The sequence below is a fragment of the Pelodiscus sinensis genome, chromosome 3 (assembly GCF_049634645.1).
Source record: "Pelodiscus sinensis isolate JC-2024 chromosome 3, ASM4963464v1, whole genome shotgun sequence".
Taxonomy (NCBI): Eukaryota; Metazoa; Chordata; order Testudines; family Trionychidae; genus Pelodiscus; species Pelodiscus sinensis.
In genome coordinates this window covers 78,382,631-78,403,328 of record NC_134713.1, presented here as the reverse complement: position 1 = coordinate 78,403,328, position 20,698 = coordinate 78,382,631, and the positions used below count along the sequence as shown (strand labels likewise).

The following is a 20,698-nucleotide window of genomic DNA, read 5'->3' as shown; positions in this document are numbered from 1 at the left end:
GAGCTATTTTAAATTACTTGGAAACTTTGTATTGCCAGGAAATAAGATTAGCTGATGTTGTGGGTATTTTCATAGAATCCTAGGAATAGAGTTGGAAAGGACAAGCTTTCACTTGTTGTGTTAATACAGATCCTCAAATGAACAAGTACATTTAATGTAAAATGAGAGAGATTTAAATTTAAATAAAAACCAGCACATAGGGTTTCATTATTTGTTCACACAGTGAGTTAGTGAATCCTGAGAAATGTATCTGCAAAACATTTTGGATATTGGATTATTTGTACTTGCAGCATAGTGGGCTTGATATGACTTTCAGAGGGTAATTATTTCACGGTGTGATATTTTTACATATTCTTGCTTTGTGATCTTCCATTTCCTTTAATGATATCATAATATGGTCAAATGTTTTAAACCATTAGGCTGCTTTTTCATCACAGGATAAAACATTAAAAAAGGAAATGCTAGTGGCAGTTTTGAATTCCACAATGTATAAATAATCCTCAGATCAGATAATTTCTTAAATTTAGAGGAAAGATAATCTGTTAAGCTCTGTGAATTAAGTGCTCTGTGGAGTGATCTTCCTCTTGTGTGAAGCTTGAGTAGTTGCTGTACTGAGTGGGGAGGGGAAGTCTATATCAGAAGAGGGAGACTGATTATTTGGACATTTTAGGCCTGGACAGGTGGAATCAAGATGATTCTAAACATTTAACAAGACCATTTGTGTTGCCAGGTGTCTGTTTTTTTTTATTGGAATACCTGATCGAAAAGGGGCTCTGGCCAGCACTGCTGACCAGGCCATTAAAAGTACAATTAAGATGGCTAAGTCAGGCTCCACACAGCTCCCAGAAGCGACAGCATATCCCCACCCTCCAGCTCCTAGCTGAAGGGGCAGCCAGGGTGCTCCACATGCTACCTCAGCCCCAGCTCTGCATCTCCCATTGGCTGGGAATCATGGAAATACTTGAGGCAAGTGCCACCTGGTGTCTGCACCCTTGAGTTCCCTTGCATCTCCACCCCAGCCCTCATTCTCCTCCAATCCGCTCTGCCCCAAGCATCCTCCTCTACCCCAAACTCCTCATCGCCATCCCCACTCTTGAGTTCACAGCCCAGCCACAGCCTTCATCCCACCCCTCCCCACAGTGCCCCAGCCTCCTGCCCAGCCCTGTTCTGCCTCTTACCTTCTAAACACCTCAGTCTTAGCCCAGAGCACACTCCTGCACCCAAAGCCCATCATCCTCAGCTCCACCCCTGAGTTTGTATCCTCAGGAAGAGTCTTCAAACCTCCTGTGCACCCCACCTTCCTGCCCAGCCCTGATCTGCCTTGCACATCCTTACCCTTCAGTGCTACCCTGGAGCACCCTGCTATATCCTAAAGCCACATCTGCAGCCAGAGCCCACTTTTACACTGTGAACATGTGAGTCCCAGCCCAGAGCCTCTTCCTACACCTCAAATCTCTGATCCCCAACCACACACTCCCAACTTGAGCCCTCTCCTACCCTTACACTCTAATTCCCTGCCCCAGCCTGGTGAAAATGAGCAAGTGAATGAGACTGAGGAGAGCAAGCAACAGAGGGATGGGGGGACCGTAGAGAAGGGGTAGGGCAAGAGTGGAGCCTCAGAGGAGGGGCAGGGTAGGGGGCAGGAAGAGGTGTTCACTTCTGTCTGTGTAGAAAGTTGGCAATCCCAAAGATAGTTTTAATAGGAAAGTGAGGGCATAGAACAGTGCATGTTTCAATAATTTAGCAATGTTTTAGGAGATATTACACATTTTATAAAGGTCAGATAGCAAAAGTAAAGAAACATTTTCTCTGCATTTTATTTGTCCAAAACGTATTCCAAATTAACCCATTCACTGCTGCCTGCGGGTATAGGTGTTCAATCAAATTTTTACTGATTCTTTTATTAGAATGCATTTCAAACTAAACTTCTGTTCGCCATTTAAGATTTGAAGGGAGTGCTGTGCAACACTGAACTGTGGATAGTTGTACATATCTTGCATAGAACTTTAAAAGCAGAACGGTTAATCTCATGAAATAATTCAAGGCTTGATTTTATATTAGGTTAGCCCCAAGTTCTGTTAGTGCAGATTTTAGCAAGCAAATTAGTTTCTTGCAATTCATGGCAGGTTTTAAAAAAAATTGCATGTTTTAAATGCAAAATTCTGTCTGCAAAAATAAGAAACCTCTCTACAACTTAAGTTTCCATTGTTCATAGAAATCAAGGTTATTGTTGATGCCATTGTGAATTCTTTACTCCAATATAGCTGCAATTTTTTGATAGTAATAGTATTATTCATGAAGCTTTGAAAAAACTTCTGAGCACCTAACTAGAGGTTTTTACTAAGATAGGATGTCCGATAATTAAATCAATCCAAAGATGGGAGATGGGGAAAAGCTTCTCTATAATTCAATAAATAAAACATCAGAAGACTCCTGAAAAGTGAGCAAAAACCATCCTTAGCTTCACAAAGAATATCACTGATGTGATTTGGTAAGCAAGGAGAGCATTCCAAAAGATTGTTGGTAGTTACAAGCAATTAAGTTACATTGAAAAGTTAAATTGAAAAGTCACATGCTAGTTCAGAAATCTGTTTAGAAGGACATTGTACTGATTTAATAGAATGGAATGCAAGAGAGTGAACTGCTTGCTTATTTGAAAAGGTAGGTTTTGCCCACAAAATATATATATATACTTTTTGTTAATCTCTAAGGTGCCATAGGCACCTTGTTGTTTTTATATTTACCAGTAAATCCCATTGATTTCAATGGAAAATGCTCAAGTGTTTTTCTAAATTTGAGCTTCAGTGGATCTTCAGTGGCAGTGCCACATATACAAGGAATGCAAATTTGGCCCTATTCATATTAAGGAGAGCTAAAGACAAGAGCCTGTACATCAAGGGTATGTCTAGACTTCATGCCTCTGCCGACAGAGGCATGTAAAACAGGCTACCCGACATAGTCAATGAAGCAGGGATTTAAATATCCCTGGTTTCATTAAAATAAAAATGGCCGCCATGCTGTGCCAGCTCAGCTGATCATCGACACAGCACAAGAGTCAAGATGCGGATCGGTAAACAAGGGAAGCCTTTGTCGACCGTTTCACGAGGCATAAGGGAGCGGTTGACAAAGGCTTCCCTTGTCGACCGATCCGCATCTTGACTTACGCGCTGTGCTGATGATCAGCTGAGCTGGCACAGCGTGGCGGCCATTTTTATTTTAATGAAGCCAGGGATATTTAAATCCCTGCTTCATTGACTATGTTGAGTAGCCTGTTTTATATGCCTCTGTCAGCAGAGGCATGTAGTCTAGACATACCCCAAGATGAGCCAGCTTTTAGTACTGATATGAAGCAGGTTAACTTTAGCAAGTATCTCTGAAATCTAGAATCACCTTTTGGTAGATGTGGTATTCCAGTTGAAATAACATCAACTTGTCTGAAAAAACAGAATTCTGTTACCAACCTGAATCCAAATGAGCAAAAGTTTTCTATGATAAATTGATGGTAATGCAACAGAGTATATAAATGCATGTTTTCATGTTGTCTCATTATATCATTAAAAGCTATATGTCCACTTTAAACCTGAGGTGGTACTAAGATAAATAAGTTGTTACTAATAGTAATGCTTGCTACTTATAAAATGCTTTATAAGTTCAACATAATTTGCCAGCATTACTGTAAGATTTTTTATCATTTTGATGTTCCCTTTCAGTATCACTGCAAGATATTACAATGAGAAAAGCTTTCCGGAGTTCCACAATTCAAGATCAGCAGTTGTTTGACCGCAAGACTCTGCCTATTCCTTTGCAGGAAACTTATGACACTTGTGAACAACCTCCTCCACTCAACATACTCACCCCTTACAGGTAAGTGTGAAAAATCAGGAAAAAAGTCCTTTTTTACCCAGTTCATCTTCAGTAATTTACAGCTGTTTTCCGCCAAACTTACTCATACTGAGTAGTATCATTGTCTTGTAGTAGTCCCATTCCCAATAATGTAACTACCTGAAGTGTAAGGATGGCACTATCTGGCCTTTAATATTAATATTATTGTGAATTGTATGCCCAGTTAACTTTGGTGAGAAAAGCCATTCTAAAGTGTTTCTACTAAAAGGAGAAGGGAAGTTAAAGCATAAATTTCTTTTAAGAGCATTCTGTTTCTGTGAAGGAGTACTCACAGTGAATACAGTCCTTTCACTTAGATCTTATAAGGCAGTGGTTCCCAAACTTTTTTATACCATGGACCAGCAAATCCACTCAAAAACTTTTGGTGGTCTGGCAATATTTTATTTGCATACTTGCATATTCGTTATGCAAACAAGGAATATTCAAATAAAATGTTACTGGTCCACCAAAAGCCCCGGCCTCCAGAGCTGCTGCGAACAGCTGGCTTCAGCTCTGGCAGTTGCCACGTGGCAGGTGGCTGCCCTGGCCTCCTGAGCCCCCCAATGCCAGGTCTAATCCCTAGAGCCCCCCACCCCTCCACTACCCTCCCAGTGCCAACCACTGATCCCAGAGTCCCCTACACCCAACCCTCTCAGTGCCAGCCCCCTACCCTCCACTACCTCCCAGCCTCCTATCCCAAATGCCTCAGTGCCAGCCCCCTGCCCCTTAGAGCCCGCCACCACCAGACCCCCTTGTGTCAGTCTCCTGTTTCCAGAGTCCCACTGCACCCAACTCCCCCAGAGACTCCCCAGTGCCAGCTCCCAGTCCCCAATATTAGCCCTGGCTCCAGAGCCTCCAGTGCTAGCCCTGCTCCCCTAGCCCTCCCCTATTAGTCACCCCCCCCCCTTGCCAGCTCACCAACTCAGCTGCCCCAGTGCCCCCATGTCAGCTCCCCCATCTCTTAGAGCCCCCACCCCTAGAGCTCCCCAGTATTAGCTTTGCCTCCAGAGCCACCCCCCACGTGTCAGCCCCCCTCTTAGAGCCCCTCACCCCTAGCCCCGCCACTGGAGCCCCCAGTGCCTGCTCTGCCCTTGTCATCTAGACCTGCGCTGCCTTCTAGCTGCCAGCTGAGCACTGCTGCCTGGGTTGCGACTGCTCAAAGGCTGCCATGCCAGGCTCTGCCCAGCTCTGCTGCCACCAGCAAACCACTCTTCCACATCCAGGAGGAGACCCTGCCCCTGCTGGTTGGCTGAGAAGTGGGGTAGGCCACACCTCTTCCAACAGCCACAGCGGGAGGAAAGGCAGTCGGTGGTGTACCACCGCCTTAGCCCCCAGAGCTGCTGTGGACCAGCAGCTAGTGGTTTGTGGCCTAGCACCAGGCCATGGACCAGCAGTTGCGAACCGCTCTAATAAGGTCTAACCAATTTCACAATAGCATCCATGAAAAAGGGGAGGGGGGGGGAATCCAAAAGGACTGTGCATTTGTTGCCATGTTTAAGGGGTTCTGGCAGAGCACTGTCAAAACCACATTTAATTCTAAGACTTGATACAGCAAAATTAATTGGAACAAAATTATTCTCTTACTGTGAAATTGACATTCAAGAATAGTAGATGATGAAGAACACATAATAAAATGGAAAAGACATTTTTAGTACATTACAGATTTCTATTTATTATTATTAATAATAATAATAATAATAATAACAGTTAGTAAGAAGTATTTAATGAAACAGGTGCATTATACTGTTGTGGTTAGTACAAAAATTAGCTGAGGGTTTCTTTCTTTCCTGAAATTATGTTCAGTGCCTATTTACACAAAACACTGAAGACCTCAAATTGTATTCACCGGTACTGTTTTGGAAGATAGTTTAGTGACACATTTTAAAACAATTTAGCATGAGTGGATTCATTTATTCTGGATACTATTGCTATCCCACAACTAGCATTAAAACTGACTTCTAAAATAAGGATCTGAATACAAGGAAAAATGGGTGAGGAAGATGTTAGAAGCTGAGCATACAGAGGAAGAGAGATCAGCAAATATTGCTCCCACATTATTATCCCCAGAGGCAAAGTGTCTGGGTTTTTCCTGTGTAAAGGTTTAATAGAAAAAATAAGAGAATTAGTCTATCATAAATTCCTATGCTCAGTAGAGCCGTTACAGATCTTATAAGCCAAAAGGGATCTCTAAAATGCTGTAGCAAACTACAAGAGAATTACTGACTTCTTTGAGGTAGATTTTATCCTGCAAAATACACATCACCATTCCTTGTTTCATTTTTTTTTAGAGTCTCCAAATCAATCTGGCTACCCATGTTAGAGAGTGTCAGTGTTGTTCCTTCACTTCAAGTGCTGAAGGCAAAAGCCTACAAGAGATTTCAAAAATACCTTGCCTCTAAAGGCTTCTGCTTAAATTTCCCAAGGTCGCAGATTCCCTGATGTTGGGTGGTATGCTTCTACCATCCAAATGCAAAAACTCCTTTGAGAACTCAAGAAGACTCACTTGAGAATTTCTTCCTGTGGGGTACTCCCAAGCTCTTTAACCCTTCTTCAGGACAGAGCTTGAAAACAAACTGCGGTTTCTTAATAGCTGACCTTTAGTCTCAGGCACATGCACATAGAACCTCCTGTCTTCTAGGACGCAGAAAAAGATCATAGTCTTAAAAAGGAAAATTTATTAACAAAGCAAAGAAGTTATATTTGTTAAAGCATACTTGGTTGCAAGGTATTATAGAGGATTTGAAAAAAGGCAGATCAAAAGCACAGAGAAGTGTTTCCCTGGGATTCAGTTTAAAGGTACAGTGGATGGAGTGGACTTAGGTATTTTTGTTGAAACCACTGGCAACCCTAACACACTTGACATTACATCATAATCTATATTACATCTTATTTAGAAAATACCAGACACCTATATTTTCCCCTTTTTATTTTCTCAATTTGTTTCCTGAACAGAAAGCTCAAATACTGGACTGTCCGGTTCAAAACCAGACACCTGGCAACCTTAGGAGTGGTACATAAATCAGCATGGAGAAGTTCAGTCAAATCAAGTATTAAAGAAAGTAACCTGATCATGTCTAATTAAATATTCCCTGAAACAAAAAACAGGACTATGTAGCACTTAAAAGACTAACAAGATGGTTTATTAGGTGATGAGCTTACCATCACCTAATAAACCATCTTGTTAGTCTTTTAAGTGCTACATAGTCCTGTTTTTTGTTTCAGCTACACCAGACTAACACGGCTACATTTCTATCACTATTCTAAATATTCCCTGTTCACTTACATACCTGTTGTCCAAGGTTCCATCCTCTTCTTAGGTAGGGATATTGCTGGAAAATCCTTGCCTTGTTCTTGGTTAACTCATCTCTCCCTGCTATTGCTCTGCTCACACAAAAGATTGAAGCAGGCAGAATCTGTTTTAATTCAAATCCCACATTCTCTTCCCATTGGCTCTCCTGGCTCCTTGCCAAGACTTCCTGGAGTTTCTCAGGGACCTTCTGTTTCTGGGTTTAATCCTTTACAGACAATTAGTTAACTGAATGGCTGGGATGTCTAAAAAAGAGTATCAACCTTCCAATCCATCACAGAGAAGCTTATTTATTTATCTTTAATGTGTACTGATCTTTAGTATAATTTTAAATCTAATTATTATGCTTCAGGATTATATATTTTAATAACTCTTAGATAATGCGCTTGAGGCAAAACCTCTGAATGTTGTATTTAAAAGTGGTGGCTGCAGTTACCTGAATAAACTATATTTACATTGCCTCAGCATTTAGTTCTATATACTGCCAAATAATAAGTATGCTCTATTTCGATCATTTTATTTTAGAGATGATGGAAAAGAAGGTTTGAAGTTTTACACCAATCCTTCCTATTTCTTTGATCTATGGAAGGAAAAGATGTTGCAGGACACGGAGGACAAAAGAAAGGAAAAGAGAAAGCAGAAGGTATGTTCAAGCTAAATATCTATGGGCTCTGTTTGTGTGCACGTATGATACTTCAGTGGTTCTTCAATTTAAAAAGAATTTCAGTTCTTTATGTAGATAAATAGCCTTTTCAAGCATATTGAAATTGGTTCAATGTCATTCAAGTCAATCAATTCTTCCTTACAATAAGACACCATTAAAAGAGCCCAGTTTTAACACTGCATCACCATAGTTAACAGCAGGTTTACCAAATGTTATGAATCCCTTACAACTGTAAAAGAACACTTACAAGAAATACAGTGAGAATACATAAGAACAGCCATACTTGGTCAGACCAAAGATCCATCTAGCCCAGTATCCTGACTTTCAACAGTGGCCAATGCAAGATGCCCCAGAGGGAGTAAACAGAACAGGGAATCATCATGTGATCCCTCTCCCGTCATCCATTCCCAGCCTCTGATAGAGGCTAGGGACACCACTCCTACCATCCCGGCTAATAGCTATTGATGGACCTAACCTCCATGTATTTATCTAGTTCTTTCTTGAACCCTGTTAGAGTCCTGGTCTTCACCACCTCCTCCAGCAAGGAGTTCCACAGGCTGACCATGTGCTGTTTGAAAAACAAAACAAAACCTTCCTTTTGTTTGTTTTAAATCTGCTATCTATGTTTGTTTTATCCAAGAATATCTCTGGAGTCTTCTTTTAAAATATGAATTCCCAACAGTTTTATAGAGAAAGTTGCTTGGAACCTTTTTGAGAAATGTTTACTATAAATTAAGGTTAACATGATAGAAAGGGAACATTTTAATTTGTAAAGAAAGGATAAAAGGCTGAAGGGAAGTACTGCTACATATTTGTGTTTTGCCATTTATATCCTATATATTTCATAGCATAACTATGGTATCTTGTAAAATGCAAATGTGAGAGGCAGGTCCAGAATGTAATTTAAGACTTATTTTAAGCGAGTTATTTTTATTTTGATTTAACTTGGTACCATCATTCTTTAGCTAAGAATCATATAAATTGAAGTGTATCCCTCTATTAGGTCTTCCTTTCCTTTTCTGATTTGAGCAATTTTTTTTCTTACACTAGAATCAAGATCTGTCTTACTGTGTGTTCTGTAACTGATTTTAAAAAGCATCCCTCTTTAAAAAAACTGTCAGTTTTGTTTGCATAACTCTTACAGCAGAAGAATCTAGATCGCCCCCATGAACTGGAAAAAGTGCCCAGAGCGCCTCATGACAGACGGCGAGAGTGGCAGAAGTTAGCCCAAGGTCCAGAGCTTGCAGAGGATGATGCTAATCTCTTACATAAGCACATTGAAGTTGTTAATGGCCCAGCCTCACATTTTGACTCAAGGTTTCTTTTATTTCTTTCCTTCCTTTATTTTAAGACATTCATCTTACCCCAGGCTAAATATATTTATTATGTAAATGACTGTATATGCAGTTCAGTATTCAGAATGCAGTAGTAATAACAGAATTACCTGCACTAAAAGACAATTTTGAAGTTCTTTTACTTAGGTGTTTTCAATGGTTTATTACCACCATGTCATTTTAAAGAATCATTTATATCTCTGGAATTCATTGTTATTAGGGATTTGAAGGTGTGTGTCACTTACAAATTCATGAGTCTAATATCATTGGTGTAGGCTTGCACACAGACCTGTCACTGTATTTCAGTCGTGACCTACAACAACCCCTATTATTCTAGTCTTCTGATTTACTTAAGCAGAAACTGCCATTATTATGTGCTGGTTTTGTGATGTGAACAAATTATCCACTTGGATGAGACCACTGAACTTATTTACTGTTGATTGAATCTAGAATTTGAATTGAAGTTTCAGCAAACCTTACCATGCTACATTCTTTTTTCATGATATTCTTTTCTAGTTAGCTGATGGTAGTACAGGTTGAACCTCTGTAAACCAGGACTCTCTGGTCCAGCAACATCTGTGGTTTGGCATGACCACGGATGTTCCAGGACCAGAGAATCCAGGTGGAGTGCTGATGTCTAAGAGCCCTGTGGACTGGCAGAGTTGCAGGCTGCAGCGAGCTGCTAGTGGGGCCAGCAGCCTAGATCCCCGTAGCTGAGAAGCCAGGCATGTCCCAGTGGGGCTGTCTGGCAGGGTTGGGAGCCCGGTACGCCACAGTGGGGCTGTTCAGCGCACCACAGCTTGGAAGCCCAGTGCACTGTAGCAGAACTGCCTGGAGGAACGAGGAGTAGTGTGCCACAGTGGGGCTGCTCAGCTAGGCTGCACCAAAGGGGCAGCAAAATTCCCTCAGCCAGGTCCCAGGGCAGTCCAGCCATATATGTTTCAGTGACATATATGGTGTTTATGCAAAACCAAAACCATGTAACCAACTGAGGACCTATACTAGGAAAGAGAGCTGATTTTCAAACATTAATCTTCAAAATTAAAATGAAATAGTGTTGGTGTGGGGGAATGGGGCAGTTGCTTTTTTTTTGGTTCAGCCTTTTCAATAAGACTTAATTTTTAAGATTATATTGTCTCCCGCTTAATAGTTGTTGCCTGCTGCAGACTGTAGGATTCAGGATGTATGTCTGATATAAAGAATCTGCCTAACAAGAACTCTGACTTAGTAAAAACTCTACTTACAGTGATGTAGAATGATAAGTTAAAAATGGTTTCAGTGCATTACAATGTGTAATTTACAACTGAGGTTTTGATGAAACCCTCCTTAAAGTGCAGCTCTTCTGCAGGGGAAAAAAAACCTCATATAGCTGAATTCCACAGGTGTACACCAGATTCCACAGCAAAATGATTGCAGAACCACTTGAAAACTCAGAGCTCCAGGGATCAACAATGACCATTTAATACTGTGCTTAAATATTATAGAAATGGGCACTATCCTAAAACCTATAGTAGAACTGCCAGAAGTTAGAAATTGTTCTGCATACACTTCTCCTCTGGCTTCAGAGAAACTGTGATATTTATCAACTTTTTAATTAAACAGTTACATCTATAAAAATGTCTTAATTGGTATTGGTCAGAACTTAAGACATAAGCAAGGGTTGATACCAGCAGTACATCAAAGTATTTTAAGCTGTTGATAAATTACCTTCATTTTACTGCTACTACATTGTAGTATAGTTAAATAAGATAACTAAAGTGTATTAGCTAACAACATTGTGTTTGGCAGGACATCATTTGAACTCTAAATTGTGAGTCCACAAGCAAGTCAAACAGAGTAATGCCTTGACAAATGTTTTATAAAACTTCGAAATACTACAATATATGAAGTTTTGCTATAACATTTAGAAAGGTAGTAAAATGAGGTTTGCATATGAAAAGATTGTGAAGCACAAACCACTACATTGTTGTATAAACATGTCATCACATAATGTAGGAATTGTATGGTTTAGCAATGACAAACTGTTTAACATTTGAGTTGCTAGAAGCTACTGTAGGGCAGAAAGGGAAAGAAAAAGATTAAAAACCACAGTTCGATTGACATTTCTGGTACAGAGAGGGAATTTAATTTAATTCAGAGATCAAACTGAAGCATAATATTATAGCTGAGCTAGATATTAAATGATTTCTACAAATGTGTATGTCTGATCATCAGCAAGACAATTTTTAAGTGAAAAATTGCCTTTGTTTTTTCTTAGACCTCAGCCATATGTGGATCATATGGATGGATCTTATTCCCTTTCTGCATTACCCTATAGTCAGATGACTGAACTTCTGACCAGAGCTGAGGAAAGAGTGTTGGTCAGACCACATGAGCCACCACCCCCTCCACCAATGCATGGAACAGGAGATGTGAAACCCATACCTCCTTGTATTAGGTAAGGATTCAAGGAGTCAAGTTTGGAAAAGCTTTTCAAGAATAAACTGATGCACATCTCTGAAAAAGTTCCAGATAAGCAAGCCTTTGCTTTGAAATAAGGATATCATTATTATGCTTGATTTCAGTCCAGAGAGAAACATAGGATCCAGAGGGGGGGGAAGAAGTGTCCTGGGGTTGTGTAGAATGTATTCTGGGGGGCATGAGAAGCTTTAGAGAGGAAAGATGTACTACACACATTTTACCCAAAGCAACAGATTATTAGCAAAGCTAATTTCTCCAGACATAGCAGATTTGCAGATGGCACTGTGCATTTTGACAGATTTCTCTTAAGCTTGAAGAGCATTATACAGGCAGTCCCCGGGTTACGTACAAGATAGGGACTGTAGGTTTGTTCTTAAGTTGAATCTGTATGTAAGTCGGAACTGGCATCCAGATTCAGCCGCTGCTGAAACTGACCAGCGGATGACTACAGGAAGCCCAAGGCAGAGTTGCTCTGCCCCGGGCTTCCTGGAATCAGCTGCTGATCAGTTTCAACAGGCTGAATCTGGATGCCAGTTCTTACATACAGATTCAACTTAAGAACCCCAGGTGTCCCCAAGTCAGCTGCTGCTGAAACTGATCAGCGGCTGATTCCAGGAAGCCCGGGGCAGAGCAACTCTGCCTCGGGCTTCCTGTAGTCAGCGCTGGTCAGTTTCAGCAGTGACTGACTTGGGGACGCCTGGGGCAGAGCAGCTGGGGTGCTGCCCGGTTGGTCAAGTAGCGCCCAGAGCGGTGCTACGGGACCAACCGGCAGCGCCCCAGCTGCTGTACCACAGGCGTCTGGAGCAAAGCCGCGGAGCACGAGGGCAGCGGGACAGCCCAGACGCGCCGCGGCTGTCCTGCTGCCCACGTGCTCCACGGCTTTGCTCCCCGTCTCCCTGGTCTGCTGGTTTCCAGCAGATCAGGGAGACGGGGAGCAAAGCGGGGCAAAGCTGCGGAGCACGCCGGCAGCGGGACAGCCGCGGTGCGTCTGGGCTGTCCGCTGCCCGCGTGCTCTGCGGCTTTGCTCCCTGTCTCCCTGGTCTGCTGGTCTCCAGCAGACCAGGGAGACGAGCAGCAAACCCCGTTCGTAACTGCGGATCCGACATAAATCGGATCCGCATAACTCGGGGACTGCCTGTTCAAAGTTGTTGCTATCTCTATGCTGTTCCATTAGCTACAATGCAGTCTGCACATTTAAATTGTCAACCAGAATCACAGTTATGCTTTTGCTTTTATTAGAATGGATTGTTGGCTTTTTCTGAATGAATGCCTTAATCTGTTTTTGTAGGGCTGTTAAGTGATTACAAAACTTAATTGTATTAACCACATCATTGATCATGCTGTTAATAATAGAATACCTTTTATTTTTAAATATTTGGGGTCTTTTCTACATTTTCAAATATATTGATTTCAACCCAGATTACTCACTTTGTTTTTGATCACAAATATTTGCATTGTAAGAAACAAAAGAAAATAGTTTTCAATTTTTCCATTACAAGTACCATAGTACATTCTTTTAATCATGAAAGTTGAACTTTCAGATGTAGAAACAATGTAGTGCCTGCAAGTCTAATCAGTTATACTTCTTCATCCAGTCACTCAAGCAAACTGTAACCCACCTTGTTCACAGGAGATAATGCTGCCTACATTTTGTTTAGAAAGTCACCTTAAAGTGAGAACAGGCATTTGCATGGCACTTCTGTAACTAGCATTGCAAAATATTTATGTGCCAGCTTCTAAAAAGATTCATATATCCATTTATGCTTCAACTACCATTTTATTTATATTATTTTTATTACAAATATTTGCACTGTAAAAAAGATAAACGTGCTGATGATGCATGTTCATTTTCATCATCTGTGTCATATGCCACCAATAGAAGGTGGTTCTGGTTCTGTAATTTCTGCATGTTCTGCACTTCATCCCACTCAGATTTTGGAAAGCACTTCAAATTCTTAAACCTTGAGTCGAATACTATAGCTACTTTTTGAAATCTCATTCCTTGTATTTTGTCAAATCTGCAGTGAAAGTGTACTTAAAATGAACAAAATGTGCTGGATCATCATTTGAGACAACCATAACAAAATATAATGTGGGTAGAACCACAGAGCAGGAGACATACATTTTGCCCCCACGGAGTTTAGTCACAAATTTAATGAATCATTCTTTTCAACAAGCATCATCAGAATGGAAGCTTGTCCCTCTGGAATGATTGCTGAAGCATGAAAAGGCATATGAATGTTTAGCATATGTGGCATGTGAATACCTTGCAGCGCTGGCTATGAAAGTGCCATGTAAATGCTTGCTCTCATTTTCAGGTAACATTGTAAATAAGAAGCAGGCCCCGTTATTGCCTGTATATGTAAAGAAATTTGTTAGCCCTAATTCTTGTTTATCCAGTTGCTAAGACAGAGTGGACTTGTAGGCACTACAGTTTCACAGTATTTTGTTTTCAAGTGCAGTTATGGAAGGAAACAAATGTATGTTTGTAAGTTGCACTTTCAAAATAAAGAGATTGTACTATAGTACTTGCATTTGGGAAAAAAGAAAAATGCTGTTTCTTTTATTTACTTTATAGAGCAAATATTTGTAATAAAAATGACAAAGTGAGCACTGTACACTTTGTATTCTGTATAGAAATTGAAATCAATATATTTGACAATGTAGGAAAACAACCAAAAATATTTATAATAAATTTAAATTGGTATTTTATTACTATTTAATAGTGTAGTTAACAGCAATTAATTGTGATTAATGTTGTTAAGAGTTAATATTTTCAGTTAATTTATTGAGTGGGTTGCAATTGACAGCCCTATTTTAGAATGAGGATATTAATCCAGACTATTACATTCTACCATACTTGTTCTCATACTCATACTTTGAATAAATCTCTAAATGTACTACTATGTACTAAATGTAGTACTATGTGTAGTGCAAATCTTACATACTGTAGGAAACCTTAGATACCAGAAATAAACTCAGCTATTTGCCCGAGTACATATATAGGCCAGCAGGGAAAAAAAAAGGCTGATATGTTCTACTGACACAATTAAGAATTAGACTGTGCATTTAGATTGGATAAATTTGATTTTGTGGCAATTTGCAGTGGCCACACAGTTGTCACATTAGTACATTTAGCTTAATTACTGTCTTAAGTATCAAGCAGCAGAAAAATATAAATATAATTATATTAGCCAGTCAGTTTTTCCACTTTGTAATTGTAATAACTTGCCTGAGTATTGTGTGTTTCAGCTCCACCACAGGTTTGATAGAAAATCGTCCTCAATCACCAGTAACAGGCAGGACCCCAGTGTTTGTGAGCCCCACACCCCCTCCTCCTCCACCTCCTCCTCTTCCATCTGCTTTGTCAACTTCTTCCCTGAGAGCTGCAATGACTTCCACTCCTCCCCCACCCATACCACCACCACCACCACCTCCAGCAGCTGTTTTGCAAGCACCAGCAGTGCCACCTCCACCAGCTCCTCTCCAGATTGCTCCTGGAGTTCTTCATCCAGCTCCTCCTCCAATTGCACCACCTCTGGCACAGCCTTCTCCTCCAGCCACTAGAGCTGCCCAAGTATGTGAAACTGTACCAGTTCAGCCAGTTCCACAAGGTGAAATGCAAGGACTTCCTCCACCCCCACCACCCCCTCCATTACCTCCCCCTGGCATTCGACCCTCATCTCCTGTCACAGTTGCAGCCCTCTCACACACTCCTGCAGCTATTGTTCCTGGTCCTCATGCTCCACTAATGCCTCCATCTCCACCATCTCAAGTGATTCCTGCTCCTGAACCCAAACGTCACCCATCAACTCTACCTGTAATCAGTGATGCCAGAAGCGTTCTACTGGAAGCAATACGAAAAGGTAACTTTTGGCCACTAAAAGAACAACAGAAGTTGGTCACAGCAGTTTAATCAATCTAATGTATGTTTAACAGATGGAATAATTTACACTTCTGGAAAAAGATTTGAAAAGAATATTTTAAATCTTGTCCTGCTGTACATTATGCAGCTTGCCAAATAGACAGATTATATTCAACTCATAATTGCACCTATTAAGAGTGTAGTTAGAATGCAAAAACCAGTTCTTCATAAAAGTTAGCTAAGGGAAATGTATATATTTAGAAATTATATCCATACATTTTATTTCTAAATATCTGATGAGTATCTTCTGGTAAATTTGTTCCAAATTGTGTGCAGAGCAAAAATGTTGTCAAGAATATTTTAAGAGCAGAGCAGACAGACTGGCTTATGGGTTTTGATCTTGTTTTTATGTAAGCATCTCTCACACACATTACTGCAGTGCAGGAAGAACAATGTGTAAGGTTTTTGTAAAGATTAAATCAGTAAGGGGTTGTTTTTGTTTTTTAACCCAGAGTGGCCTTGTGGAACAGTGGGTACCATCTTGCCAGTGTAAGGCAGGAGACCAAAGATGGGGGGAACCTTCTGTGGTAGCACTTTACTGGTGCTCTCTTATCTTGCATCTGCTTCATGTCAAAACATATGCACTGGTGGTTTAACCCTTAGGACTGTGGGGTGCTGGTGCATAGTTATAGGATCTCTTCTACTACTGCCATGCCATTTCCCCTAGCTTTTCTCTAGTACCAATAAATAGATTGAAATGACAACTAAGAACAGATATAGAACACCTATATCTAATAAGTAGCATACATTCTCTAAAAGGAAATCATTTCTCTTTAATCCATTAGAATTACTTGAGCATGTCAGCAAAAAGGCATATAAGAGGAGCCCACTGGCATAATTCTTTTTAGGATCTAAAAGCTTTTGTCACATCCCACAGAAGGCACTATTAAGGAAACTAAGTAACCCCACAGGATGTAAAATAGAGTCACAGATTAAAATCTGGCTAAGAGATAAAAAAAAAAAAAAGGAATAAAAATAGATTTGTAAACTTTTGCCCTTTGAAGATTGACCAAGTGTTTAAAAGCTCCCTACTAGGATCTGTATTGTTAAATATTGTTGAGGCACCAGTCAGAACTTCATAGTTGGAGGAGTTCCATTTTGCATTGAAAGCAGGGATTCAGCCTCCCATTTAATTATGAAAAATAAGAACAATAACATTTATTCTTTGAATATAGTATTATTTTTTTGAAATTAAGCAGTTAATTAGTTTGCATTAAAATGAGTTTAAAGCATGTTACATGGTCAGTCTTTTCTAGGCCCAAATGATTTTAATAGGTTTGTGAACTCAAATTTCTTTAGTTAAAATTCATTGAAATATATTGTACATCTGCTATATGAGAGAGTCTGTCTGTGTGTCTGTTCAAGAACTCCCCCTAAAAGGTAAGAGCTAAGACCGCCAAATTCAGTATATAGCATCCTCTTATAATTTAAAAACAAGTAAGGGTTTGAGTGTGCCAGGAAAATAAGAGTGCCAGCAATAGGATTACTTCTCATAACATCATATATGAGAGAGGCAGAATCACCAGGCAGTTGAAAGGGGCAGGCTGGGGGAGAACTACTCCCCACTGGGGTTGCCCTAGCTCTGTGCCACCCACCCACAAAATGCCCTTTAGCCTGAAGCTTCCCCCTCCCAATTCGTACAGGAACAGAACATTGTTGGCTGTTCCCCTTTGTCAGGGAGTGAGAGGAAAGTGCCGAGTTTGCTGCATTCCTCACTCTGGATGGGGAGTGCAGAGGGCAGATAAACCTGATCCTGTCCCAGTCAGGAGACAGGCACCCCTCCCTGGCTGTATCCGCTAGAGCTGCAGCAGTCATGGAGAGGTGCTTTTTGCCTGGACCCAAGCTGTTGCATGAGAGGACTCGGGTAGTCCTCTTTCCCCAGAGGAGCCTGCATACCAAACCTCTTCTCCCCAGCCCTACCCTAGAGCTGTGATTTAAATTAAGCATGTGCATTTTCATTTTATTTTCCAAAAATAAAAAAATTGAGTTAAAGACCTGAGCAATGCTGGGTAAATCCTCTAATATACTGTAAACTTGGAAACAATTAGACTGTAATTAAATGATATCATTAATGACAATTACAATTATACAGGTTGAGCTTCCCTGATCCAGCGTGCTCAATACTTTATGGGTCCTGAATCAGGAAATTTGACAGACCAGGGCGGTCAATGACAGGGCTGTTTCCGCAAGCTACCAGGGCTCCACTTCTTGGATCTGAGCCTGGCCTCCACAATTCTGCTCTCCTGGTCCACCAGAACCCCACTATCAGCCCCTGACCAGCCAAGGCTCTGTGGCTCTGCTTCTGTACCCACCGGGACTCTGCTCCCTGGCACTGAGGGCGCGGAGGCTCGGCTCTTCCCTGATGTGAAAACACACACTGGTTTTTCCCCCCATGACTGTTCTAGCCTCAGACTATCCATGGGGTCACTGATGATGCTGTGGAATGGTGGCTAAAGTATGAAGGGGCATACCAATGTTTAGCATATTTGACTTGTAAATACTTTGCATGGCACTTTTGCAGATGATATAGAAAACACCAGTTCTCACTTTCAGGTGATATTTTAAATAAGAAGCAGACAGTATCCTTTCCCATTAATGTACTTATTTAAATGTCTTAGCAATTGGCTGAACAAAAAGGAGCACTGAGTGGACTTGTAGGCTCTAAAGTTTTACATTGTTTTCTTTAAAGCAGTTATGTAATAAAAAATATACATTTGTAAGTTACACTTTCACATTAAAGAGATTGCACTACAGTACTTCTGAGGTGAATTAAATATACTATTTTCATTACAATTGTACAGTTCATATATCTAAAATATAAACTGAGCTCTGTACATTTTATATTCTCTGTTGTAAAATAAATCAATATATTTTAAAACGAAGAAAGACATACAAAATATTATAAATTGTCATTGATATTCAACTGTTTAACAGTGCAATTATTCAGGATTAATTTTTCTGAGTTGACAATGTGAGTTAACTGCGATTAACTGATAGTCCTTGTTTAATTTAATCTGGGAACATAGACACTTAAATATTTCAATCACAATCATATAATTTATTGTATGGGTCACTGCAGAGTTAATGTTTTTAGAGGTTTTATTTTCCCTCTTGAAACGTCTGCTGCCAGCAGCTTTCAGAGGCAGGACTTTATACTAGATGGAGTTCTGTTCTAGTACCACAATTCCTATTCTTATGATAATTACTTATCTAATAGGTAGTTCTCAGTCAATTTATTTTTGTTTGCTAAGCAATTTGAGAGCTGTGGGTAAAAGTATTTTTCATGAGAACAAAGAACTGATATTATGTTTGTGGTTTAGGTATTCAGCTACGCAAAGTCGAAGAACAGCGTGAACAAGAAGCTAAACATGAGCGCATTGAGAATGATGTTGCCACTATATTGTCTCGTCGCATTGCTGTGGAATACAGTGATTCAGAAGATGATTCAGAGTTTGATGAAGTGGATTGGTTGGAGTAAAATAGATACATTGCTATACACTGAATGCTAATGTTCATTGTGGTGATTGTTCTTTGAAAACATTTGATGGTCATTTCTAGTGTTTTTTGTATTTTTTCCTTTACACTACACATCATTAATCTATGTTTTTCTACTTTTCAGTTTACAAGAAAACTACTATGTTTGAAACTAAATGTTTTACAGTGGCTTTTCTTTTTTTCCTCTCTATTTTTCTCCCAAAAGAACATATTTTGTTCCAATAGACCACTAAGTATTAAGCATGGGCAGCTGTTGGTAGAGTAGCGGTTTTAATTTTTTGGCATATCTTAAACTGTGCACTTTGTGAATTTTAAGTTAATGAAGGCAACTGAGATTGAAATTCCGAGGGCAGCTGTGTGTACTAATGAGCCTTATTCCATTTTTGATAAATGTTTTTTAAAACCTAGCTATCAAGATACGCATCTGTACACCAGGAAGGTACATATTGTTAGCAACACTGAATACAATGTAAGGAAAAAAGGATCTTTGGGGACTCTTATTGTTTTATTGTTGTTTTTTAAATAATTATGGCCTTATTTGAATGTTTAGAGGTTTTCCCCTCCCAGGTACATATCGTGTGGTACTATTTTGCCTGCATACAAAAGTTTAAATTTTTTCTGTGTGAAATCTTCTGACAAACATGATGTGTAACTTATGTAACTGTTAAAAATAACAGTTGGGTTTAATAAATGGTAAATGTTCATAGATGTTGCTTTTTTAAAAAAAAAAAAATAAAGTCACCACTTTTCTGGCATTACTTAGTAGCTGAAGGGTAAGATTTTCAAAAGTGCCTAAATCATTTAGTCATTTTTTTTAATCATTATACAGAAGCTTCCAAGTAACTTAGATACTTTTGAAAATTTTACCCATGGTATGTATGGGGGGTAATAATCAGAATTAATATGTTCCATCAGAGAGAAACTTGTGAAACAATAGAGACAGAACTAGAGGATATTGCAAAATCATCTCATGCTGCTAATTTATACTGCATGTCAGCCACACACACACACACACACACACACAGAGCCAATGAAATTTTGGACTGAATTCAGAGTTCAAGTAGCTGTAACCATGTATTCCACTTCCGTGTGTGCATGCTTAGTGCACTGGAGCCATGGATATTACAAGGCAAAATTCTTTAAGAGGGATAGCTCTTGCAGCTTCTGACCACAGGGCTGTCCCTCGAGGAGTGCAAGCTCTGGGGCAACTCTCCGATCCCAGGCCTCCACACCTGCCCCCAACTCTTCCAACCCCTGCTCCTGGTTATGAGAGGTGGTGCTGCCCTGACCTCCCTCAGTTCTCTTAACACCTAGCCTACAGCTACACTACAAACTTTTTCCAGAAGAGAAAATGCAAGAGGGGTGCTCATTTGCATATTCTTTTCCAATCCTTTTTGCAGAAGAGGTTTTTGCGCAAAAAAGTGCTGTGTAGACTGCAGCTGTGTGCGCAAAAGGGGGTTTTTGCACAAGATCCCCTCTCAAAAAAAGGGGGGGGCTGAGCAAAAAGCACCATCTCCACAGCACTTTTGTGCAAAACCTCTTCACAAAAAGGATCGGAAGAGAATATGCAAATGAGCACTCAATTTGCATTTTCTTGTCTGTAAAAAGTTTGCAGTGTTGCCGTAGCCCTA

The 20,698-nt window shown here is 40.2% G+C and overlaps 1 protein-coding gene across 8 annotated transcripts in view; it reads left to right on the top strand.

Annotated features, from left to right (window-relative positions):
• WASF1 (WASP family member 1) overlaps positions 1-19,262 on the top strand; it is a 188,391-nt gene extending 169,129 nt beyond the window's left edge. For all 8 annotated transcript variants that reach the window (XM_075923109.1, XM_075923102.1, XM_075923105.1 and 5 more), the window contains 6 exons: positions 3,711-3,864; positions 7,715-7,832; positions 8,998-9,170; positions 11,445-11,624; positions 14,900-15,513; positions 18,893-19,262. In XM_075923109.1, coding sequence (XP_075779224.1) covers positions 3,731-3,864; positions 7,715-7,832; positions 8,998-9,170; positions 11,445-11,624; positions 14,900-15,513; positions 18,893-19,050 — 1,377 coding nt within the window. In that variant the 5' untranslated portion in view covers positions 3,711-3,730 and the 3' untranslated portion in view covers positions 19,051-19,262. The remainder of the gene's footprint in view (positions 1-3,710; positions 3,865-7,714; positions 7,833-8,997; positions 9,171-11,444; positions 11,625-14,899; positions 15,514-18,892) is intronic.
• Positions 19,263-20,698: the final 1,436 nt, after the last annotated feature.